This window comes from Homarus americanus, unplaced genomic scaffold (genome assembly GCF_018991925.1).
Source record: "Homarus americanus isolate GMGI-L3 unplaced genomic scaffold, GMGI_Hamer_2.0 scaffold25013, whole genome shotgun sequence".
Classification (NCBI taxonomy): Eukaryota; Metazoa; Arthropoda; class Malacostraca; order Decapoda; family Nephropidae; genus Homarus; species Homarus americanus.
This window is the reverse complement of record NW_024722158.1, coordinates 3,135,388-3,160,522: the sequence shown is the minus strand read 5'-3', so window position 1 is coordinate 3,160,522 and position 25,135 is coordinate 3,135,388. Positions and strand designations below refer to the sequence as shown.

Below are 25,135 nucleotides of genomic sequence, written 5' to 3'. Positions count from 1 at the left end.
GGGTCCTCCTAGTGCAGTGAAGCGTGAGTCAAACACCAACCACTCCGAAACATCTTATGATATACTACTACAGCAGCAACAGCTTTTCCTCCAGTGCCAACTTGAACTCAAACAAAAGGTATGGAAAAGATTGAGATAATTGTACTCCAAAGATAAATGTTTTTATTCCATCTGTGTATTTGCTGTGCTTTACTTGTTTCCACCAGCATCAAGCTCCTGATACACTACCACCCATATGTCACTTATACCACCTGCTTACATTTTTCATAGTCAACTTTCTGTTTAATATTATACTGTACTAATGATTTTGATCTTTTTCTGTTGCAGTATCCCCAGATTATATTGCCAGCAGCATTAAAGCCTTCCAACAACGACGGCTCCAACACCAGCAGTCTAGCCAACGTTATCAAAGTAGCGCCAACACCGCCCCCACTACCATCCTCCACTGTGGCCAGTGGCTTGACCCTGTCTCAGGTCCTGCATACACCGGTACACACTCCCACCTCTACACCAACACCCTCATCTACACCTCCTGCACCACCACCACCTCCTACACCACCAGAAACCAATATGAGAGTTCACACCAAGTTGGAAGATATGAAAGGTATGTGCATGTCTGTGTATCACTTTATTATGAAATGTTTTAGTTAATTGATTGACATTAACAGGTTTAGTTCCTCTCCTGTGATGACTGATGCAAATGTGAAAGTTATTAAAGAGAAAGTAATGTTAGGAGAAAGAAGGGAATGAAAAAAAAAAGACTGGTATAAAAGGTAAAGAGACTAAATAAAACATTAAAAATAGGAAAGTTATTGGGATATGAAGTAGTATGAGTGTATTGGGAAGACATTCATTGGTGGGAGTATCATGTTTTTGTGAAATTTAGGTAAGATGTTTAGTCATGTGTTAAGGGAGTGCAAATATATTATCAGATTTGTTAGAAGATCTTGTAGAATATTAATACAGTACTGTATAAGAATATTTTATGAAAGAAGTGAGCGGTATGGAAGGGATTAATGAGAAGACAATTCCTCTTTATAAAGTTTATTTTGCATTAAGTTTCTTTGTTATATTTAATAATTAAATTGACCAATTCCATTCTTTAATTTTAGTGTCGGATCTGAAGGCAGAGCTGAAGAAACGAAACCTACCTGTGTCTGGCTCCAAACCTCAGTTGATAGAGAGATTAAAGAACCACGCTGCCCAGAACTCTGCTGCTGTTATCACCAGTCTGAACAACAACAACAGCATCAGTAGTAGTAATAGTAGTCTTCATAGTAACAATACCTCGGTTACAATGAGACTGGGCAGTGTTGAGAGAGAGACCGTTAACACGCCCGCACCGGTGGACACAGAAGAAAAAACGAGTGCAACCCAAACAGACTCCACTGGCAGTAGTATCTTGCCGGTGGCACATCTGCTACAGGAGCCTTCCCCGACTCCCACGCCCACAAACTCAACGTTTAACTTTACAGACGACTCTTCGGGTAAGTTTTTTATTCGGGGATTCTTGTGTGGCAGGATTTAAGGAATGTGTTAAATGTTAATACGGTAGTACATCAAAAAGCTAGGCAGAGTCGCGGACAAAAGTGGCATACTATTGTATTCTTTTCACCTTAGATGGAGAATAAAGAAACTGATTATTGTATTATTAAATAGTAATTACTTCATATGGATGTATTAAAAGTGAATATTTTTTCAACGGTAATAAAAAAAATATTAAAATTGATTGTGTGATTGTTTCAGTTCAAGGATTATTGGAAGCATCAATGGATTTTGGAGACGACAGTGCATCTTCTCCTGCGTACTCTCACATCTCTGCGTCATCTACACGGCCCTCCAGCGTGGCCCCCATGGATGTGGATTTTGACTCTGCAATGGATACAAATGACTTCACTCCTCTGACTCCCAGTGGTGCCCTCACTCCCCTTAGTCTCCACCTTAGTGATGGAGGCTCCATAAACACTCCACCTCCACCACCACCACCGCCACCACCCCCTCCACCACCACCACCCACACAGACTGTCCCAGCAAGCTCTTGTTCTCCAGTTGGTAGTGTGCTGGTGTCCGCTCTTGGCCAAACAGTGACTTCTCCTCCCAATCAAATTATAATGACTCGTCAAACAACCTCACAAGCCCCCAACAATTCCATGGTGTCTAATGAAACAATGGTGCAACTACAGAGAAGAATTGAGGAACTTCAAAGAGAGCTTCACCATACACAGATGCAGCTACAGTTGCAACAGCAACAAAATATTATCAAAGCCCAGGAGCAACAGCAACGTAAAAATAATTCTGATAACAAATTAAACCAAAAACTCATACTACAACAGCATATTCACAACAAAAAACAACAGCAACAACAACAACAGTTGCAAAGTCATATTCAGCAGCTCCATCATTTGCAAACACTGCAACAGCAGCATCAACAATTATTGCAACAACAAGTGGTCCAACACGAACCTTTAAAGAAAATTCACGAGAATGGCATACAGCAGTGTGCTATTGTCCATCACCAGAAACACCAACACCACCATCAGTCAGAGCAGACGCAGCACCAGCACAGTGTTGGGGAGGTGAGAGTCAAGTTGGAGAATGGCTGGGAACAACTGCTAGGCTCCCCCAACCCTCACACCAACCAACAACCAAAGAACCAGCGCTCAGGATCTATATCCTCACAAAATGGCATCGCTATTAATGCTCATCAAAGGTCAGTCTAATCTTCATAAAAAATTTCAGGGGAACTAAATATTAGATATATACTGTAAAAGGTCTCACTCATTGTCTTAAAAGTCATTACCCAGTGATGTCTCACTTGGAATAGAACAGTTTGAAAAAGTTTAACATAACCTTAAGGTCATTTTGACAAATCTTCTACTAAAGGGCAACTTGATATATTCAGTCCACTCTACTGCATATAAAAATGTTCTTATATCAATTAATTATTTGTATCTTTATTTCAGAACTGCTTCCTTGCCCAATTTCTCAGGGCTCATTGTTACCAGCACTTGTGATAACAGCAACAACAATAACAACAATAATAATAACAATGTAAACAGAACAGCATTAGAACCTCAGTTTGTTATCAAGCCACCACCCAATTATGATGAGGCTACTAAACAGCTGAAGGGAACAATGGTAAGTCATTACCTTCTCTCACAGCCCTCGTGCACACCTGTAGGAGGAGGACCTTGTTGTCACTAGAGTTCTTTCTCATGTTACAGTGTAACCTCCATATAATGAACTTCTCTCTCAAAATAATCCCCGAGATGGAGATTTCACATATAACTGACTTTCCTCTCCGCATACTGTAGTCCGTTAAATAGAGGTTTCACTGTATACTCGTTCTGCTGTTGTAGGTATTTGTTATTGAAGGGTATATCCACATCACTGTTTATTTGTTTACACACATAATGGTGGTTTCTGCATGGCCACCTCACCATGCTATTATCACTTGACAATTATACATGTTCTTCTCTAACACTGTTCATTACTATATTAAGGGAAGAATTAGATTAAATGGTCACTCACGAATACAAGAAAATAGTCTCGAGCCACCATATACAGTATACATGTAAATTCTCAGATACCAAAGTGATTAAGTTAAACAGCATGTCTGTGTTAAGTGAGTGTCTTAATAAAATATGTACTTTCAGATCTCTACCAAATCATCTCCTCAAACCCAAAATCGAAAGTTATCTGTCAAAAGTCAAGCTGTTGATGATGTTTTGGAAATATTGATTAAGAATGGAGGTAAGATATGTGGTTATATAACTAAGATAAACTGATTTCTCTATACAGTACAGTATTGGTATTTTAGGACAAAGTTTGTAGTTACAATATTTGTAACACTTGGTGAAATTTATGAAAACGCTTTTATTTCTCTTTCTCTCACTCGGTAATCTTTGTATATATATTTCAGAGCTGCCACCTAGTGCTGCCCAAGACCCTCACACTCCAACTCAATTAAGATGTAGTCGAAGTGGACCAATCTTCACCACCACATCGGTTGCCTCATCTGTCATCTATACTACCACATCTGCTGGTGCTCCTGTTTTCAGCAGTACCTCAGGTGCACTGCCTGTCATATTCACTACTTCAGCCACTTCACTGCCTGCAGTATATACCACTGCAGCTACTGTTCCAGCAACTGTAGAAGCTGCAGTCCCACCACCGCCGCCACCACCCCCACCTCCACCTCACCATTCTAGTCAGCGCACCACCTCTGCTACGTCAACAACTTCTCAAGGACAAGCAGTGTTCAGTGTTGCCAACTCCTGCCCATCCCCAATAGTCACCAGTGGCCTGAATTCACATTCACTGTTTGCAGATCTGGTGATGGAGGGGTCAAACCAACCTGGCCTAGAAATTCCTCTGGATTTGGAATTACCTGTGTTGGAAGGGATGGAGCTGGGAGCCTTGGAGCACACTCTTGACCACAGCAACATGGCCCCTGATCTGCTTATTTCAAGTAGACCAGAAGAGCCATTTGTTACTGTAGGCCCACCGATAGATGTTAAGATGGAGGTCAACGACGACGTCGACGTCGCGTCATGGCTCGACTCTCTGGTTCCTCCAACTCACGGCCCAACTCTTTCTTCAAGTACCACAAACTTTATCCCACCATGGCCGCCATCCCATCTAGTATGCACCTCCGGTAACAACAGTGATAGTGGCATGAGCAGTAATTATAACAGTGGCAGTAGTAGCAGCTGCAGCAACAGAGGAGGTAATCTCAGTAGCTGCAGTACCAGCAGTACAAGTAGTAGTGGCGGCAGGAGTGGTATCAGTGTGCACCAAAGTGATCCTCTGCTCTCTAATAATCAGGACCAATTGGACCTCTTTAACTTGGAGGAAATGGACCTCAAGGCCCACGATGTAACGTCGGGCCTATCATGGGACCGCATTGATTTTACTACATGAAAGTGTGGTGGACCGGTCATGTAGCCAGTCACCGTGTTACTGTCTGGTCAATGTAGGTCTGACCGCGGGACCATTGACTGACAAGACTAAGTCAAGGGACCACTGACCGCAGTAGATTTCAACCTTGACTGATAATAAAGTATTTAATTGTTGAAGTGCTACTGCATATTGAGTGACTGGCAGTACCCTAGTTTGGCTACTGGCGCATGCGTTAATGTCTGTGATGACAAATGAGTGCCTTAACAGTACTCTAACAAAGGACCATTGAATATTTAGTTGATATTTAGGTTGTGTTCAGCCAACTCCACACAATTCCCTGTTATTCCATTTTGACTACCTGTCATGTAGATCATGCTCATAATCATTATTAGAAGTTTTAAAAACTTTAATAAATATGTCATGAAATCTTTCTTGAAATTTTTCAGTGTCAAGTGGTATATATATGAGATGTATCTGTAAATATTTCCTTCTTGTAAAATGGTGCTGTTTTGAATATTTCAAGTTGTTTGAGTTTTCTCCAAGATATATTCTACTCATCAGCTAATCCTGAAATTAGGTCAGGTCTATCAGTATGTAATTAATGTATAATAAGTTTTGGGAACAAATCAACCCCTTCCATAAATTTTGCTGTGTGCTTGCCTTACAGATGTGGACAGTTGAAGCTACGAAGATTAATTCTGGTTGAATTAATAGCTCTGTACATACTTTGACTAGTTGAATATGTGACTGAATGCAGACTCAGTCATCTGTGCTGTGATTATTAGCTATGTTTGGAGCAGCCAGTTAAGTTTAGCCCACTGAAGGCAGGCACACAGTGCAACCATTCCATGATGACCCCCAGCCCATGGCTGTGTCCTTGGCTCTCAGAGACCCCAGCTAGGAGCTGTGACCCTCGCTCACGGTGTGCAAGTCATTGCCTATCTTGGCATGTGGCGACCCATGCCAACTGTTGTGTGACCCAGGCTCGTAGTGTTGTAACCCAATGATTGGTAACCTGAATAGAGGAGTTGACTGCCATTGCTTGTAACTTGGGTTGAAGGGGTCAAAAGCCAGTGCTCATGACCTGATTTATAGTCCAACACCCAAGTTGACCTTGGCTATAGATCTCTTAATATCTGTTCTTGTGACTTTAGTATTGGAGTCTAAAGCCTGTGCTTGCAAATCCTTGACGAATATGTAGTTTTGTCAGAGGCCCCGCCCCAAGTGTCCAATACCAATAGTTGTAATCAAGGCACATGGTGTCCAAAGCCAGTATATGTGATTCCATATGAGGGTGTTTGCTGTCAGATAATGGCCATTGCCAGTAGTGAAAGTAACAATATTGACAGATGCTGAAAAACAAAACATCTTGTCAGTGGATATCACACCATTTAGAGTCTCTGAATGGAAGCTCATGGTGTAGATGGTCCATGTGATTGAACTACTAGTTGATGGGACCGTTTGACAATATTAAGAGTTGTACTGGTAGTTATAGCTCATGATGCTCTCAGATAATGGTTTCCAATGCTTGCTCTGTATATCCCTAGATCATGGCAGCCTATACCCAAATCTGTAATACAAGTTCAACAACAACCCAGACTGATGACGTCCTCAAGTCTATCTATGAATTAGGACAATGATCATCAAAGCCTATGTAGTTAATAAGGCCAGTGGTGTCCCAGAGCTATATACTATATATACCTGCTCTTGGTGACCCTGTGCCTCTTTGACATGTAACTTACCATGTTGAGTACTGGCATCACAACAAAGTATGGTTTCGTACAAGTACCTAATTCTGCTCGTTTAAACAGATGACTGTATGTAAGTGGGCCTGAGTAGCCATGAAACACTCAGCCTGCATCCTTGATCAGGGTGATGTGTGTGTGTGGCCACTTAGGTGCCTGGGTATAATTGACCCAACATATTCATTTGGTTATGTAGGTGTCCAGTTCCTGCCTCCCTCAGCCCTGGCACACCTCAAAAATGTAGACATGGCCTCCTTTCTCACAAACAATCTGAAGAATGTACTTTCCCCTCACTACTTAATGTATTGTTTTCAACAATTTGTCAAAAGAAACTTTTGAAACTTACCTGGTTTAGTGTGCCAAGTTGCTCACACAGTTAACCAATAGAATTTTGGATAGTCCACATCTATAAATTATGGTTAACTGAGCTTGCACAAGAAACACTGTTAATCTGCACAATGAGGTGGACGGACTAATGATGACTAAATTCTGTTAGTGGCCAAGACCAAGTGGTGTGCCTCAGGTTCATATTCCCAGCATTTCTAGATTCCATCTATAACAGATATTGTCTTGTTCCTTCTGTGTACTAATAAGAATAAATTATTGTAGGCAAGTCCTGTCCGAGGTAGCTCTTGTACAGATTCCTTTGTTGCAAATTTTCGGGCATTCTTCAGTTACATTAAATTCTGCCTCGTCTCGCTTGCCATGTCTGGAAGTGAACATATAATGCTTAGCACCAATTTTATACGGCCAAATTTATAAGCTTCAGAGCAATTTCTGGGTTTAATACGGATGATATGAAAATATGAGTACCAATTGAACTGTTTACCTCTGCTCAATGCTCAACACTTCAAGCTCTGTCAGGGCCTTGTTATTGTGCCAAACCAGTAGCAATTACCACAGTTAGCAACATTCCACACCTGCACTGGGAATGATAGCTGCAGCATTGACTGAATAATAATTGATTGTTCAGAAGAAAGGACATTATGAATTAAAAAAATCATATTAATGGTCTAAGTATCATGAACCTTCCCAGTAAAATATATATATATAAAGAAATCCATGTGATATATGATTGTGATTTAAGTTTTTTCTTGGTCTTTCAATTCTCATAGTTCATGGTCACTGTATTTTATGTGGACGTAGCCAGTGTCCTAATTGATACTGTTTTCCAATCATTAATTTAGCCCTTGAAGTTCCTTTTTGGGTGTTCATTTACGATGAGGGTGACTGAACAGGTTGGGTGTGAGTACTAATTGATGTAGCTTATAATTTGTTGACTCGTGATCATCACAAACATACACACATGCTTACATACATATACATCAAGAATGACTTTGAATGTTCATACAGGTATATATCAAGCTGTTAGATCTTCACATTCATTTATCTAGAGTGACTTGGATGTTCAAATACCTCAATTGCAAACTCATGATGTGTTAAATTAATCTTTGGGATTTTTTCTATCTCCAGTGTTACATCGTAGTTTAGTATCTCACGGAAAATCATGTTTATCTTCATCCAATTTTAAAATAATTCCACTGTTAAGAATCATTTATATGAAGTCTCACCAAGAAGCAGAGATGTATTGTACTGTACTGTCTTCAGTTTTCATATTACTGTACATTTAGTTAAGCAATAACAATTTGACATCTGCAATATATCACACAGAATTAATTGATGAAAAATTGTGACCTGCTGTAGTTTGGAAAAATGGATTCTTAGGCATATTACATGTAAATTAATCACAGTTTCTGAAAGATTGCAGTGAGAATATAAGCCATTTAATTTGTGTGTAGTGAGAAATACTTTATGCACAAGTATGCCTCATTTATTCATGTAAACATTACCATGGGTATTTTTCTTCTTTGCTGCACTCATTCAGCGGTACAGTACCACTCCGTTGATCTGGTACACAATCTTCACTCCATGATGTACTGCTTCAAAACTTACACTTGTTATATCTATCATTTATTGTTTCTCAGTACATATACAATACTTATATCTTGTCCTGTCCCTCATGTGTATACTTAGTGAGGCAATCTCTTCTTTACCATAGTTTTTTATTTAGTGTAGGCAAGTGGAGGCTGCTATCCCTTCAGCAAGTGTGTGTCAGGTGTTCCTGGTCAAGAAATGAAGTAGATTACGGAATGTAGCAGAGGTTCAACACACTTCAACTCCATCCAGAATATACAAAATACAAAGTTGAGGTTAGAAGTTACAGTACGGTACTTAGACAGTGAGGATGCAGGTGTACAGAACTGAGAGTGTATGTGCAGAAAGTGTAGTCTGTGACTTATGTTTCTTAAGTAAAGTTCATCATTGAGTATTATGGGATTACAGACAATAGTGATACATTATTAGTAACACTGCAGGCATACCAGGGATGATGACAGTAGGGGAATTAAGACTTTCACTATAAAAGTACTGAAATGGCATAGAGATCAGTTTATCCTAATTTTTGAATGAAAATGTGTTAAGATGTGAGATTTATTGAAAATTGCCACATTAATCATGTTACTTAAACAATTAAGTAAAGTTTATCTCAAGTTTTTTTCTCTGTATTTGGCTCTTACTCGAGACTGTGGTCATGCTGCAGCCTTTGTGTTGGTAAATGGTATCAGATTGGTACTTATGGTTTCAGTCATATAAAAAGCTTTGCCCTATATATCAGCATATTACATTACAAAATTCTGTGGATCATAATTGTCAGGTGGACTAAATAAATAAAAAGCACTTGGTATACTGATATTCTTTAAAACCTTCTAGGATTAATAGTTTTGCTTCATATAAAAGGTACATTATGGATTTCCAGTACTTTCATTATTTGTTGTATGAATTATTCTTCATATTTGTGATTATACTTGGAGTTCATCCTATACTATTTGCAGTGTCCTGTTCTGGCCCTGTGCTGATAGCTGTAGTGTAGTGTGTGTTGGTAGATGCTGTACAGGCCGGCATATACTATAGTCATAATTTGACTTTTTTTTGCACAATAAGAGTTTGTGGCCTCTCACCTAAGACCCATAAAGGATCCAACTACTGTACTGGGAAGATTATTGATCAGTGTCTGCCGTACAGTATGAGTCCCGCCATCTGCTGTCCCACTTACCTCATCAAACGGGCAGATCTCGTGTTCAGCCTAATTATTGCAGTGGATACATGAACAGTTCAGGTGTCCACTGTAATTTTTAAAGTTCGACATGAATTGTGCAATAAAAGAGCAAATTTGTACAAAATCTAAGTTGACTCCTTATTGGAAAAAGGGAGTTGGGTTTGGATGCCTCAAAAATAAAAATGCCACCTAAAATACAATATAATTTAAACAAAGAATATCCATTACAAGGTAAGTAAACATTCACATCCAGCTTATAGATATTTAGGAGACAGTGGTGGTCAAGGCAACAGACAGTTCATGGTGAGTGACCAGATTTTTATCTATGTATCCAGGTTGAAATTCTTTTCTTTTCATACAGCTGGAAGGATCACCAGATGGCAGCACAGGTCACATGGGAGCCTTTATAGTACAGTACACACACAAGATGTAAATACAAGACTGATTATAATAAGTGGTGCATGAACTAAGCTTAGTGAGAGGTGTGTGGCTGCCAATTCTTCTCCAGCCAACTGTGGTGAGGTGGCAGGTGGGTGGATGTCTGTCTGTCTGTATATAGATTGAGACTTTCTTACTTATTCGTAACTACATCACCAGAAGGCTGAAAAAGGCCTTGTGTATTGTTATAACAACAATACACGATTGTGTCTACTACAAGTTACAACAGGTGTAGAGTTGTAACACTGTCATGGTACATAGACAAAAACTCACTGGACAGGTTGGGTGTCACAATATTAACTTTAGGTTAGGTTAGTTTTGTCTGGTGAGTTTTTGTCCTCCCCTCCCCAGTCATAGCCTAGAGACTCGTGACTATTTTTATAAAGTGTTCTGCCTTGTAGACAGTACGTAGGCAAATTTTTGTCTTTGGAAAAATTGCAGTTTTTCTTGTTTTCATGTCAGCTATATCAACTTGCTGGTTGCCCTGGTGATGTATCGCCTTATGTCTTGTCAACCAATCGCCTTCATGACATCTTATTTCCAACTTTAAACACAAAGTCATGTGTCGGTGTTTCATCATATCCACCTAGGCCCCGTTGTGGGTCGATGACCTGTGCCTAGGTGGGCTATTTCCCGTAAAAAAAAAAATATACATACTATATGAAAGATTTATTTTCGTTGATGACTATTGGAGGATTTTTCGCCAAATGAAGTGTTTTCTGTGGCTATAATAACTTATATTAACTCTCCCTCACAATTAAGGAAACGTGTAAAGGATAGAATTATAATGGCCGTAATGGCATTAGTAATTGACAGTCAGAAAATCCAATGAAGAAAGCGAGAAGATATATGATCATAGAAAAGTAGTTTTATTTATTGTTTCATTTATATTATGAAATAAGGACAATTGATATGACACAATGACAGGCGAATCAAAATGTTCACGAACGAATTCTCAAAAAGTAAACAAACCTCTATGGTGCAGAAGGAAGTTGAAGCTCTGCCATTTATCGCTATTTATCTATTGTTTCCCAATCCATCGAGAAAATATCCATCATTAGCGATAAGAGAAGAATATAGGAAAACCATTGCATTGAGGTATGTATGGAAATTTTTTGTATTAAGGACAGAAAGTGACAAAATGTCTTGCTATGGAAAACATTTGTTTGGCGCCAAACAGCGCTTGGATTATTTTTACCGATATAATTAACACCCTAGACGTTTGGTTGAATTTTTAATACTTTGCACAAGACCTGTTAGTATTTCAATCATAGATGAGTCTCTTAAGTACTTAACTTCTTCAGATTATATACCATTGAAATATCCATGGTCGCGTGTACCACCTTTGGGTTCATGCTAGACATGCCCCGGGCACCCGTTCCAAATTATACTCATTTAAATAATATTTAAATGAGTTTTGCGCATTTCCAAACAACAAGACGAATTTCACATAAAATATTTAGTTGGTATGAGGAACGGTAAAAGTTATTTCATCTAATGAATCTCCTGTTTACCTTTTACTTAAATTGAATCTCAGACGTAAAGTTTCGGTACTGGATAACGCTGTACAATACCAGGAAAACATTATACTTGGTCTGAGTATTCCCCTTTGTGACGGCGCGGCGCCTTAACTCGAGCTGTGACCAAAATGACCATCGGCACCCCTACAGCTCCCTTCCTGTCATGTGTCGGTGAGTAATACCTTGAGCTTAGAAACATTACAGTAGGTGCGTGTGCCTCATAATGACCCTGTTGTAGCCTTACCCAAACCCACCTTCCTTATTGGCGGGGAATTCCCTTTGCCTGGCTGGGGGGAAATCTTGACATATATATTAACAGTCAACACGCATACACACACACACCACAAAAACAGACACACACACACACACACACACACGGTACTATTGTGTTGTAGATTTTCAACTTTTATTATTACTATTATTATTATTATTATTATTATTATTATTATTATTATTATTATTATTATTATTTATACCACACCATTTACTCCATTCGCCCGTGTATTCGTGCATTCTCCTTACAAACACATTCTTACCCCCTCTCCAACATTCACCCCTCACACACACACACACACAGTTCGTAACACAAGCTGCGGGGAGTAATAAAATAGCACTAAACACAAGGTAAACTGTGTGGTAAATTTTCGCCTACAGCTGGAGTAATAACAAGGTGCCTTATTCCAGCTATTTGTTGACGCCGAAACACCTCTGTCCAACAAAACATATACAAATTATTCCCCGCGGGTGGAGGGTAGTGGTGTGTGGGACAGATCGATGTGTGTGTGCATGTATGTCTGTGTGTGACCATGTTAGTGACCATTGGATCAATAGTTGTGGTCATATTACGAGGGAGGGGGTGGCTTGGAGAGGGAGGGGGTGTCATGGAGGAGGGGGGGGTGGTGTGGAGGAAGGGGTGCGTGAAGAAATGGAAGACATAGGGGAGGGGTGAGGAAGTGTGTAGAGGAGGTAAAGGCCTGAAGGAGACGGGGGAGGAGAGAGATTTAGAGGAATGGAGGAGGAAGAGGAAGGCATGGAGAATGTGGGGGCGTGAAGGGGAATATGATTCTCACTTGTCAAGCACCACCACTGTCTCTTCTTCTTCTTCTTCTTCTTCTTATTATTATTATTATTATTATTATTATTATTATTATTATTATTTATTATTCAGGTAAAAGTATTAGTGTCCACCTGTACAGTCAGCCACACAACGTATCTATATTTAGCGAGGAATTTTGTCTTTCTCAGAGAGGAGTTATGGAGCCATATCTACCTGTTGGAGTTGAGAGGCGTTGGTGCCGAAGGTGAGGTGACTGTGATTTACCTGTATTTAATTGATAGATGTTGTTATTGGTGGTTGTGTTAGGTGTTTGCCTTTACAGTTGAGGAAGTGAAGGTAGTCGAGTACATTGCCCGGCCATGGTGTTTCTTTGCGTCTGCATACTTTCCCAAATGGCCCGTCATACTTATGGGCCCCTCTCACTCACGCACGCACTTGCTCACTCGTCATAAACAGTGATGTGAGGAATACCAGCATAAACACATACCTCGATTTTAACCTAATTTGCTTTTAAATATTTTTTGTTTATATAATGTTGCCACACCATTACTATTTTGACCGTCTCTACTGTACGTCATCACCTACCGAGTCTGCGTAAATAATGTTAAATACGGAAATTTACTTCACATCTACCGCACTCAACCACGGAGGACATTTCAAGTCGCGCGAAATAAAATCACACTTGGCTCAATGAAGCCCAGCAGCCAATATCGGTTATTGAATTACTCCAGTGTAGGTTGATGATCACCTGAAGATTAGACACCCCTAGTTTATTTCACATGATGATTGAACACCCTAATGTTACTTTGGGGTTGTTAGGTTATGGTAGGTTAGATTAAATTATGTTAGATTAGGTTTGTGTTAGGTTAGATTAGGTTAGCGTTAGGGTGACAAATCTTGAGGTGAAATAAGCTGGGGTGTCTAATCTTACGGTGATTCGAGAGTATATTATTGACCCTATCCCCTCCCCTCCGAGAGATAAGGCGACACAGAGGCCTAAAAATCACAGCTGCCTCACTCCCCAATAATTCATTCAGTATCACCCATAAACTATTTTCATAAAGTAACTTTTCCCGCCAAAACCGCGTAACACCTGTGTTGTCTGCCTCAAGTTTTACCTGCCGTTACCCCCCAGGTGGTATTAGTGGTAAATATCCAGGTGAGTCAAGCTGGAGGTGTCCAATCTTCAGGTGAGTTAAGTTGGGGTGCCTAATCTACAGGTGTTTCCTTTAATGTTTATCTTATTATTATAAATGGTGCTAATTTTAAACACTTGGTGCAATTTTATATTCATTCAGTTCACAACATTTATCGGACATTTGTAATATATATACGGAAGGGTGCGGTGGCCTAGTGGATAATAGCACTCGTTTCCTGTCATAGGGACCCTGGCTCAAACTTCTGATAACCCCCTTCCCCCTTAGTCCATCCAGCTGAGAATGGGTACTTTACTTTGCAGATGGGGAAAGTGGAGGGTAGCGAGTTCAGTGCCGGTTATTCTAGTTCCTTGTGTACGGAAGTAAAGGCCTAAGTCTACTGTATGGTGTACCTGTACTCTCCCTTATAGGTCGTAAGTCCAGACCTACGGGGACGCACTTTACCTTTCACCATATTTACACAGAAGTTTAAAACACTCTAACATACTTTTGGAAATTTCTTAACAGGGAACACTACTCCTCCTCCTCCTCCTCCTCCTCCTCCTCCTATCTGTACACACATTCCTTAGTTTATGACGCGTTGAAGTGCGTAAGAGAATACTACTGGGAGGAGGGGAGAGGGTGAGGGAGGGAGGGAAGGAGAGGAGATGGGAGGGTGAGAAGGTGAAAGAGAGAGAGGGAGGGAGGGAATGGGAGAGAGAAGGGGAAGGTGAGAGACGGAGGGGGAGAGGGGAAGGAGATAGAGAGAGGGAAGGTGCACACAGTAAACAATATCTCACGCCATCTTAAATCTCTCGGTGTTGCTACTCTTGTGTAAAATTTTATGCCCTTGTTATCCGGGAAAAAATAAATGACAAGCTCGTCTGTTTGATGTTGTAAGTATGCGTCAACACCTTCTGATAGTGGTGCTGATTACGGGACCACCTGAAGATTACCTCCCCAGTTGATGGTTAACCACTAGCGTTACACCTGGGGGGTTAGGTTAGTGTTAGGGTGGTTAGTCTTAAAGTTAAAATAAGCTGGGGGCCTATTTTTAAGGTGAAATAAGCTGGCATGTGTAATCTTCAGGTGATTCTTTATTTCCCCCTGATCATTGTATAAGTCACCATAGGCCTCCACACCTGGTCTCGGTACGTCTTAATAACACTGGTGGACCTGTGTGCCCCAGGAAGGTATTAACAAAACTGGTCCTAATAATATACTCTATTCCAGATGCAAAAAATGAACTTATCTACATAGCGCTTGGGCTTTATTGTATTAACTAACATTTAATAGTGTTTCTGTGTGAGTTGTCATATTCATGGTCCGTGTTTACTTGTGCCTGGTGAGACGCCTTGACAGTGTGATGCTGTAGCTCGACTCTGGAAGGTGATATAGTGTGTTAACTTGAGTAATATATTTCACTGAATAGGATAATGTTTTCGTGGTTTAGTGTCGCATGATCCACTTAACTCCTGGTAATTTGGCACCAACACAAATATGTTGTTCCGAAAAACTCTGCACTGAATGGTGGTCATCGATCACCAGTGAAATCTAGTCATTAATTCACGACGGTCGTATAGTTGGGGCCACGTTACTGTGTTCACTGCCAGCGAGGTGAGCCACAGTGACGATAAAAAAACCCGCGGAAAGTGATGACTCATTTAGACGGAAACCTCGCAGGACGAAGACGAACAAAAGGACGGACAGACGGACTCTACACACGACAATAACAAACCCTCCGAGGCTCTTGACACTAGCGGCTGACGGTGAAGGAGGAAAGTGTAGTGTAGTGAGGGCAGGCCAACACCAGGCATACTCTCTGACCTCTCCCTGTGTACCGGTATGCATTAGACTGGTATTTTTATGACGTCTGGGCTGATACACGTGCGAGGTCGTCCGTGTAGAACATGAGGGTAAAAACTTGTACATCCTGAGGCAATGTGAAATCATCTTGTGAAATGTGGTAATGGTGAACGTGTAGGAAAGCCAGGCCAGGCCACGCCAGTCTCCGTGTAAAATGAAATTGGCGCTCCACTTACGCCATTAGCTCAACTGGTGTTACATATAATTAAACATGTGTGGAATTAATAGGTAAACAATATTTCGGTCATACTTTCAATAATAATAGTAATAATAATAACAATAATAATAATAACATCCGTGTGTCCCTCATGTCACAACAGTAAGATAATAATGTTGATGTTCTGTGTAATCTCTGGGGTAATATCCACAGGTCGCCTCAAGTTCCCAGAATTGGTGTACAGGTTGGCATGTTTACAATAGCTTCAGTACATGGTAAATGGAGTGTGTGTGTGTGTGTGTGTGAAGGTCTTAACCACACACAAACACACCACAGACATCATTCAGTACATAAGAACACAACACATTAAAACACAAAACAAAACATGTAAAAGTGACCCTAAACATTACACAATAAACATCTGTCTTAGTCCCAAACATTAAGCTTCACAATACAAATTAATTTACAACTAATCTTTTATTAATATATTTTGCTGTATATAATCAACTTGTGTACTGTATTTTAACATTAGCCTCATAACCTAACCTAACCCAACCTCATAAACGATACTCCAATTCTGTTAATTTCGTACAGAGACACATTACACAAGTCACTGTTTCCTGATATTTTTTGTTGTTTTTTGCCCAATGCATCAAGCTCTTGGTCTGATCATCTGCAACACGGGGTCACGCGTCAGTCAGAGAAGCACATGATGTCGCCTGAATGACCCTGAGTGTGGCGGCCAATCACCCCAAACATCTAATACAGAGTAATGTTATACACTGAAGAGACAACACTGAAACCAAGAACATTTCCAATGATGTATAACTCTTGATTTCCTACTCACCCTCGTATATATACACACTAGTAACATACACCTACCCATGAATACACAGTCAACACACCTACCCATGTACAGGTATACAATGAAACCAATAATCACCTCTCCATTGTACACACATACACATTTAACACATCCACGTTTGTTTACTTTAGAGAGGGAAATATGCACCGCCCACATTCTCCCATGAGGACTTGAGATTGGTTGTATGGAGGAGCTGAGAGATGTCACGACTTGGTTTGGGACTTGGGAGTTCATTTGTTTATCAGTTGTCAATTAGACGGACGAGAGGAAAGTCACGGACGCTCTCTCACTTCATGGAGCACTAAAGTGATGACAGCTCCTCCCCCTTTATGATAAAATCTATTAATATATAAAAATGAGATAATTAACCGGCTAGCCTACCGGGTCTCTGTTGCACGGCTACATACATAACGGGTTTAGGTTTTAACGGTAATATTGTGCCGGCGATGATTTAGTTAATTGTAGGAGCGATCTGTTGCTAATATTTCCAGGTCAGGACACCGTGTAACAAGGACGAAATAAAGTCCTTGTGTACGTGAACAGGATCATATTCTTGTGTTTAGATGTATACGTCCTGATAGTATGTGTAAGATTATGCACAAAACAAAGTATTGTTGTTTCCTAGTCTTGAGGTATCTGGTAACTCGCTCCTGGCAGCATCACTCAGAAATAAGTTTGGTTCCCTTATATTCTGTATGTATTGACGACAAAAATTACCTTTACGTAACAGAATGCCATTACTTAATAGCACGCGGCTCTTACAAAACACCGTCACTATGTATCATGTTTAAAAGTCATGTCGATTGTTTTAAAAGATGAAGTTATGACAGTCAGGAATTTCAGGCTAACATCACTGGAGTTTCAGTCAAGGATTACCTACTGTACAGTCACCCACCACTGATTGGTCGTGCAACACACACACACATACACACTTGGCCCTGTCCAATACAAACGCACATACATGCACGTGGTCATTTCCACACACACACACACACACACACACACACTTGCATGAGCACCAAACATTAATCCACATAGGCGGGTTATTCCCATAATGGAAGTTGTTGTAGTTCCGGCTATCGGACGTTAAGCCACTCTGAACTTTGTTTTGCGTGGCCGAGTTAAACAAAAACAAGTAAAAAGTTTAATAGATTAAGTTGGGTTAGATAGAAGTGAATCACGCTGCTGCTGGTCCCTAAAGGTGAGCTACAGGTGAGGTTAAACAAAATACTGTGTCTAGGTTAGAATAAGTTAAGTTATCGTTAGGTTAGGTTAACGTTTGGTTAGATTAAGGTAGGTTAGTGTAAGGTTATTCAATTTAATCATCAGATGAAATAAGTTTTGAGATACTGTTCTTCAGGTGATTAGATCAAAATTAACTGCACCAGTTTAAGACACGTTCCAAAGTAACCAACCCACAATACGCCGAGGTTTACAGAGCACGGTAGTTTAGAAGTATCGTAACTGAGAGTGAACTTGAGTGCCAGAATCAGGGCAATTGGCGGCTGGTGTGTGAGGGATGATGTACAAGTATAAGTGGATAAGTGGATAATATAACTGTCAGTATCTTGTTAGGGTTAATCCACATGCGGGTACATTACTTGATTGAGACACGTGTTACTCTACCTCGCCTGTGTTAACTTGTAGTAACTGGTTGAGACACGTGTCACTCTACCTCTACTGTGTTAACTTGTAGTAACTGTTCAGGTGTTTCGCTAATGTTATGATAATAATTGCTCTATAAAACTTAGGTACGAGAGTGTGTTTTTTATGGTAGCCAAAACTCTTTTATGTGATATCAAACTTTTCTGTTTTCCTTTTGTCTGGGAAGTCATCGCTGAATACAAAACAAAAAATATCAACAAAAGTCCTCAGTATGTGTGTTTGTCTAGTGTACAACAACCAGGAAAGTTTGTAAACTTCCTGTGGGTGCCGGAGATGCGTCCACACACACACACACACACACACACACACACACACACACTTAGCGTAATTGTGTAAGTCAGGTATTGTACTTAGGCAATAATTCGTGAGTTTGTGGAAATGTTCCCTTAGCTACACCTACCATTACGTTAGGTGCGCGATGTTGAGAGCGTTTACCTTCCATAACACGGTAAACTAGTTATCAGACACGTAAACTAAAGGATAACTGTTTGGTTAAGTCTTATTTGTAAACTAACTTGTCAGACATGTAAACTGTTGGATAAGGATTTTGTTACGTCATACCACTTGAGGTTGGTTGAAGGGTAGTGTGTGTGTGTGTGTTGGTGAGGGCAGGTTGCTTCACCTGCCTTGTAAGTCACCGCGTGTGTACAATATACCTGTTATTTTGACTACCTTATATATGAGCCGAAAAAGTACCTACCTACACCTTCATTTTTGGCATATTAAAAAAAAAATATTTAAGGTGAAATTTTTAAACACGTATTTGTAAAACTTACTGAGCCGAGAGATTAACTGTCACGTATGTCTGGTGACCAGTCTAACAGTCACACCTATGAAACAACACAGTCATGAATATTGTGAGGTCATAATGAGTTAAGATGGCGTCTATACTCACAGTCTGGTTAAGATAGATTACGGTAGTGAGGCCAGACCGTCATTACTACACATTTCACCTGATACTGACGTCACACAGGTTTAATTACTGGATGCATTTAACATGATTTCTTAATGATGTTTTCTAGTTAATGAGGATAATTAATGATCGTGATAGTAATGTTTGATATCATTTGTTTCACGCCAGATGATTTTATTCAGTTCAGAGGGGAGGCCGTAAGGGGGGGGGTTAAGTAGCCAATCACATATGTCCTTTACAAACTCCACTTCGAGTCAGCCAATCACGGCCGTATTTTGGTCATCCATCCCTGTTGTAGACTTTCTAGACAACAGGGAACCAGAGAAGATGGCGTCGCGCTAGATGATAAACAAAAGACGATCATCTAAATCCCAGACAATTATCAAATCTATTCTTTAATTTACTTTTATTGATTTAATATTTATTATACTGTATTTCTCTGATATATAAAGAAATTAAAGAAAGACTTAATATATGTTTAAGAATCGTTTTAAATATTTATCTTAAACAGTAGGGTGATACAGAGAGAGAGAGAGAGAGAGAGAGAGAGTGTTGTCACTTTTCACTCTTGTTTCCCGTGGGGCGTCGATAGTGTGTACAGGATGTAATTAATGTCATTGTTAAATTCTTGCGACGAAAAGAGGATGTTAATATTTTTTATGTAGTGTTTAGTGTTAACTTGGGTATATGTCTGGCACCTGGAAAATTAACACCTGATCAAGGAAGAGAGGGTTATTTATGCCAATCATGATATAATTGTGTGTTCATTACCACCATTAGCATGATGGCCGCATTATTTCACAACCTGTTGATTTCACTATTACTTGCCTTCTTCATCATTACGCCACTATTACAACACACACACACACACACACACACTCACACTCACACACACACACACACACACACACACACACACACACACACACACACACACACGCGAAGAACATCCACTGAAATCTTTTGTGTTTAATGATGGATCGGTCAGATCATTCACCAGCTCTGTGTGTCCTAAACGCTCTCAGTGGCTATTTATTGCTGTCGAACTTTAACCAGGCATTATTTTTGGGCCTGGCGGGGATAGGTCAAAGGTTACAGGTACAGTGGTTATAAAAGGTCAAAGATACAAGGTTGAATGCCATTGACCCGATGTTCACTTGTGTTTATTTAGAGTGTGGCCGAAGGCGACTTTCCTGCATGGGTTAGGTTAGGCTAAATTAGATTCGGGGCGTATTGGGTTAGGTTAAGTTAGGGGCGTGTTAGGTTAGGACAATTAATGGCTGATAGCTTATTGTATTCGGTCAAATTAGGTCAGAGGTCAGGTTTTCAAGGTTATTTTTTTTATCTATACTGTAGTCAGTGAGGATATTGTTTACAAAGGTGACTACCGTGGAGGAAGGCTTTGATGTTTTATACAGGGGCTTGTCTGGTGCTGAAACTGTACACACACACACACACACACACACACACTATTAATTTTACAGGTCTCGGGCACAGAACTCTGATGGATTAGTCAAATTTAGTTGACGTGGATAATAAACATTGTATGTATTTGATAGATTTTAATTATACTCAAATGGTTCCCCCCCCCCCTCCCTCTCAGAACCCCGAAAGAGAGAGAGAGAGAGAGAGACACCTCGTCGATCATGACTTATCAAGATGAATCAAAACTTCCTGGGAAGAAAATCTCAAGACAGCATCAGTGTTGTGCTCAGATCACTTTCTTAAGAGTGCGTTAACCTGCCGAGTGTCCTGTGTCCGGGATAAAGTGTGTTAAGGGTGAGTGTTAACCTCTAGAGTGTCCAGTGTCCGAGGTATGTGTTTGTCTCTCTCTCTCAGCCTTCAAGCCGTGGACAGTGTAAATAATGTTTGAAAACGTTAAATAGTTCCCAATGACTGTGTGTGTGTGTTACGGCAGAGAGGAGGAGACCCGCGCCATTACTGAGAGTCTGGTAGATATTGTACAACCGATCAACACAGCCCCCATGTTAGGGAATAATATATAAGATAGTGATATGTCCGTTCCTTCGCTTCACCTGCAAGAGAAGAATTGTCTGTACTCAGTTGACAGGCGGTGACCGTTTCCATGGGGACGGCTGCTCCTCCGTACTCAAGTGTGACGGTTATATTAGACGAGTTCCCACACATCTTGTTAGCGGGAGTTTTAATGTACGGACCTTTGAGAATGTGAGGTCAGGTGCAGTCTCAGGTGAATCTAATGAGAATTGTACCTTAATTGTAGATGTGAGAACCTGTCCATCCTAACGTAACGTAACCTAACCTAAGCCTTCGGTACACAAGGAGGCACCGTGGCCGACACTGTACTCGACCACCTTCACTTCCTCAACTTGTAAAGCCAGGTAACCATTTACTGCCGGGTGGATTGAGATCGAACCGACGATCGTCAGGGCAGGAAGTGAGTGTTGTAGCCACTCCGCCACCACAAAAAGATAAATCCCAAAGTAGCATTAAACTGTATTTATTCTGTACTGTAAATAGTGACTTTCTGAGCCACCTCCCTACTGAGAAAACTAACACACGAATTTAGGATAATTTTTTGCCGTGATCAGCATGCGTTGTGGGGTCATATTTATTAACGGCAAACTGTGAGTAAGTTAACACACACACCACCTGCATTAGTATAGTGGTGATAAGGGTGGAGGGAGCGGCGATAAGATAACAGTTAACTGACAGTGTACTGATACATTATGGCAGCAAGACCAACCCACGCTTGTCTCAGCCGCCACACCTCACCAGACACCCTGCCTCACCTCACCTCACCTCACCAGACACCCTGCCTCACCTCACCTCACCTGTGTACTAAACAAGCGATAAGTTGTGTTTCATTTGGAGTCTGTGTTAGACGGGTGGAATATACATAAATCATTAACGTGAGACCCATTAGTCGATAATTACTCTGAGTGATTGGTTCTTAGTTTAGGGGTTTCACGTACAGCACAATGATGATGATGGTGATGGTGGTGATGATGATAGTCGACCCAGTTGCAGAATCGGTTCCCCTCTCCTTCCCTTTCCCCTCCTCTTCCATCCTTCCCCTCCCTTCCCTTCTCCCCTTTCCCCTCCCTTCCATCTATCTCTCTCCCTATCCCCTTCCCCTCCCCTCCTCTCCTCTCCCTTCCCCTCCCTCGCCTGCCCATCCATCTTCCCTCTCCCTCCCTCCCCTTCTATCTCTCTCTCCCCTTCCCTCGTATGAGAAAATTCTGTGTACTCTCTTAGTTGAGTTCCCGGAAGCATATAAACTCCCTTTGTTGTCGAGATGCGTTTATATATTGATTCACTTTTATCCCCCCTACTGCTTGCTCTGTGTGTGTGTGTGTGTGTGTGTAAAAAAATCATAAGTTTCCACACAACTTGTCCGCCAACTTTCAACAGAACTTCTCAAAACTTAGTAAAAATGACTTATCTGGATGACGCATATATCCGAGTCAAGAAGGTTAGGTTAGGTTAGGTTAGGTTGGGTTAGGTTAGGTTCGGTTAGATAAATTTGTATCTGGTTAATGTTGAGTCACGTCTGATAACAAGAGTAACCGGAAATACGTCTGATACCGACTGACAAGACTTCAATTTTAATATCGCCACTTCATAACGAGGGCATTTTGGTATGGTCTTGTCTGTTTGTCTGTCTACCTACGTCTGTCCGTTCCTACCTCCGTCTGTCTGTCTGTCTCCCTACTTACGTACCTCCGTCTGTCCGTCCCTACCTACGTCTGTCCGTCTGCCTACCAACATCCGTCCGTCCCTACGCCTGTCTGATGAACTGATCACAATACACATTTACACTGGATGAATGAAGACTGACCGTACCCTACACAACAGGTACTACAGGGACTACAAGACTACATAAACAAAGTTCTAAATCTATTTAACTACAGAAAGTTAGTTAAGGTGAGGTTACCGGCTACAGGTGTTCAGTGTAATACCTGGAGTTGGGCTGAATGAATACTACTAAAATATACAACTGTTCTATACATACATACATACATACATCCATACATACATCCATACATACATACATACATACATACATACATACATACATACATACATACATCCATACATACATACATACATACATACATACGCAGCTGAATGAATGGTATTTTGGAACGGTTTGTGGGATTAGATTAAGAAAGAAGGAAAATATTCAACTTCCATAAACGATTTAAATTCTTTGGGGTTTACTGAGAGTACGGGAGAGCTATGTGGTTTGTTTTTGTTTACATTATGTCAGCTGTTCGGTACGTCATGGGTTTGTTTTTGTTTACATTCTGTCAGCTGTTCGATACGTCATGGGTTTGTTTTTGTTTACATTCTGTCAGCTGTTCGATACGTCATGGGTTTGTTTTGTTTACATTCTGTCAGCTGTTCGATACGTCATGGGTTTGTTTTTGTTTACGTCCTGTCAGCTGCTCATTACGTCGTGTTTTGAAGAACATAAAGGTGTTAAGTGAGATAGATGGTGTTGTTGTATCCACCACCATCACCACCACAGTCCTCCTGGCTATATACGCTCTTGCTGTTATTATTTACAACAATCATAATGAATTGCTTTAGATAACATGTTAACCTTCCTGAGTACGATAATGTTAAATATTTTACCGTAATGTTAAATTATCGTATACTCAGATGTTGGCCCGGTATACTAATATTATATACTATAGTCTTTCCTATATCTGACACTATAACATATTATAAGATATATTGGAATAGGTTTATGTCCCTCCACTGTCCTTAAATCCACCAGAGTATCGTTTCTAAGGCAAAACTCTTATAAAATATAGTTTCAATATCTGTTTCGAAGCCATGAGCGGGGGAGGGGGGGGGGGACTTACATCACTAAAACACACGGTACATCTCAGCTGACGTGACCTATATTAAAACTCACATAATTACACAACACATCAATCAAAGTCTCTCTCAGTTGTTCGATGTATGATAAACAAAACCATGGCGGGATTTTATTGTATATTTGGATGTATACAAACTGTGTGGTGGAGAGTTGATTTATTATTCCAACTACCTCGACATGTTTTATTACTACAGTTACCGTAATTACTATCCAAAGGTATGTGTAGTGACGATATATATAAATAAATGGTAAGGGTGGTATGTCTCTTGCCTTGAGGGAGTTTTTATGAGAAAATTCAAAATAGCTGAGATTCTCGAAGATCCGTATAACAATTTTCACTTAAACGTTGATGTAAAAATGTATAAACATTGCCGAATTAAGATACATATTGAAGGATGGTAGTTAATATAAGATCACATTCATCCCCCAAACTACGTTAATCAGATTCAGGAAGAAAAACTAAAATACGTGCCTTTAAAAATATTGAACCATGTCAAAGGTTATCTGTCACCAGAGATGATGATAAAGTGTATTGATAAACCTTTTAGAGTTGGTTAATAACGTCATAATCCTGTAACTCTGTCAAAATATGGAAGGTTGTGTTTTTTGTGGTAGCCGTATTTACTAAACTAGACAAGATGGTGGACGTATTTCGCTCGTTTCCCCCAACACTAATCCCGGGTTAAGCAACAGTGAAATTCTTAGGCCAGCTTCACTGTAGTGTAGGTCGGCTTTAAGTGGATTTTAAACCAATGTGAATTAAAATATCCGGCCTTTCTCTGGCATTTGAAACAGCTGAAGGTAAACTCTTTTGCGGAATTGTGCGTGTGGCGTCGGATACCCATAAAGTTTTCAGGACTCGGATTTTGAAAAATTTATGCGGTAG

At 40.4% G+C, this 25,135-nt stretch overlaps 1 protein-coding gene across 6 annotated transcripts in view; it reads left to right on the top strand.

The window, feature by feature from the left end:
• LOC121862094 (myocardin-related transcription factor B-like) overlaps window positions 1–9,390 on the top strand; it is a 79,485-nt gene extending 70,095 nt beyond the window's left edge. For all 6 annotated transcript variants that reach the window (XM_042360067.1, XM_042360065.1, XM_042360064.1 and 3 more), the window contains 7 exons: window positions 2–118; window positions 328–604; window positions 1,113–1,487; window positions 1,747–2,710; window positions 2,964–3,138; window positions 3,657–3,753; window positions 3,923–9,390. In XM_042360067.1, coding sequence (XP_042216001.1) covers window positions 2–118; window positions 328–604; window positions 1,113–1,487; window positions 1,747–2,710; window positions 2,964–3,138; window positions 3,657–3,753; window positions 3,923–4,923 — 3,006 coding nt within the window. In that variant the 3' untranslated portion in view covers window positions 4,924–9,390. The remainder of the gene's footprint in view (window position 1; window positions 119–327; window positions 605–1,112; window positions 1,488–1,746; window positions 2,711–2,963; window positions 3,139–3,656; window positions 3,754–3,922) is intronic.
• Window positions 9,391–25,135: the final 15,745 nt, after the last annotated feature.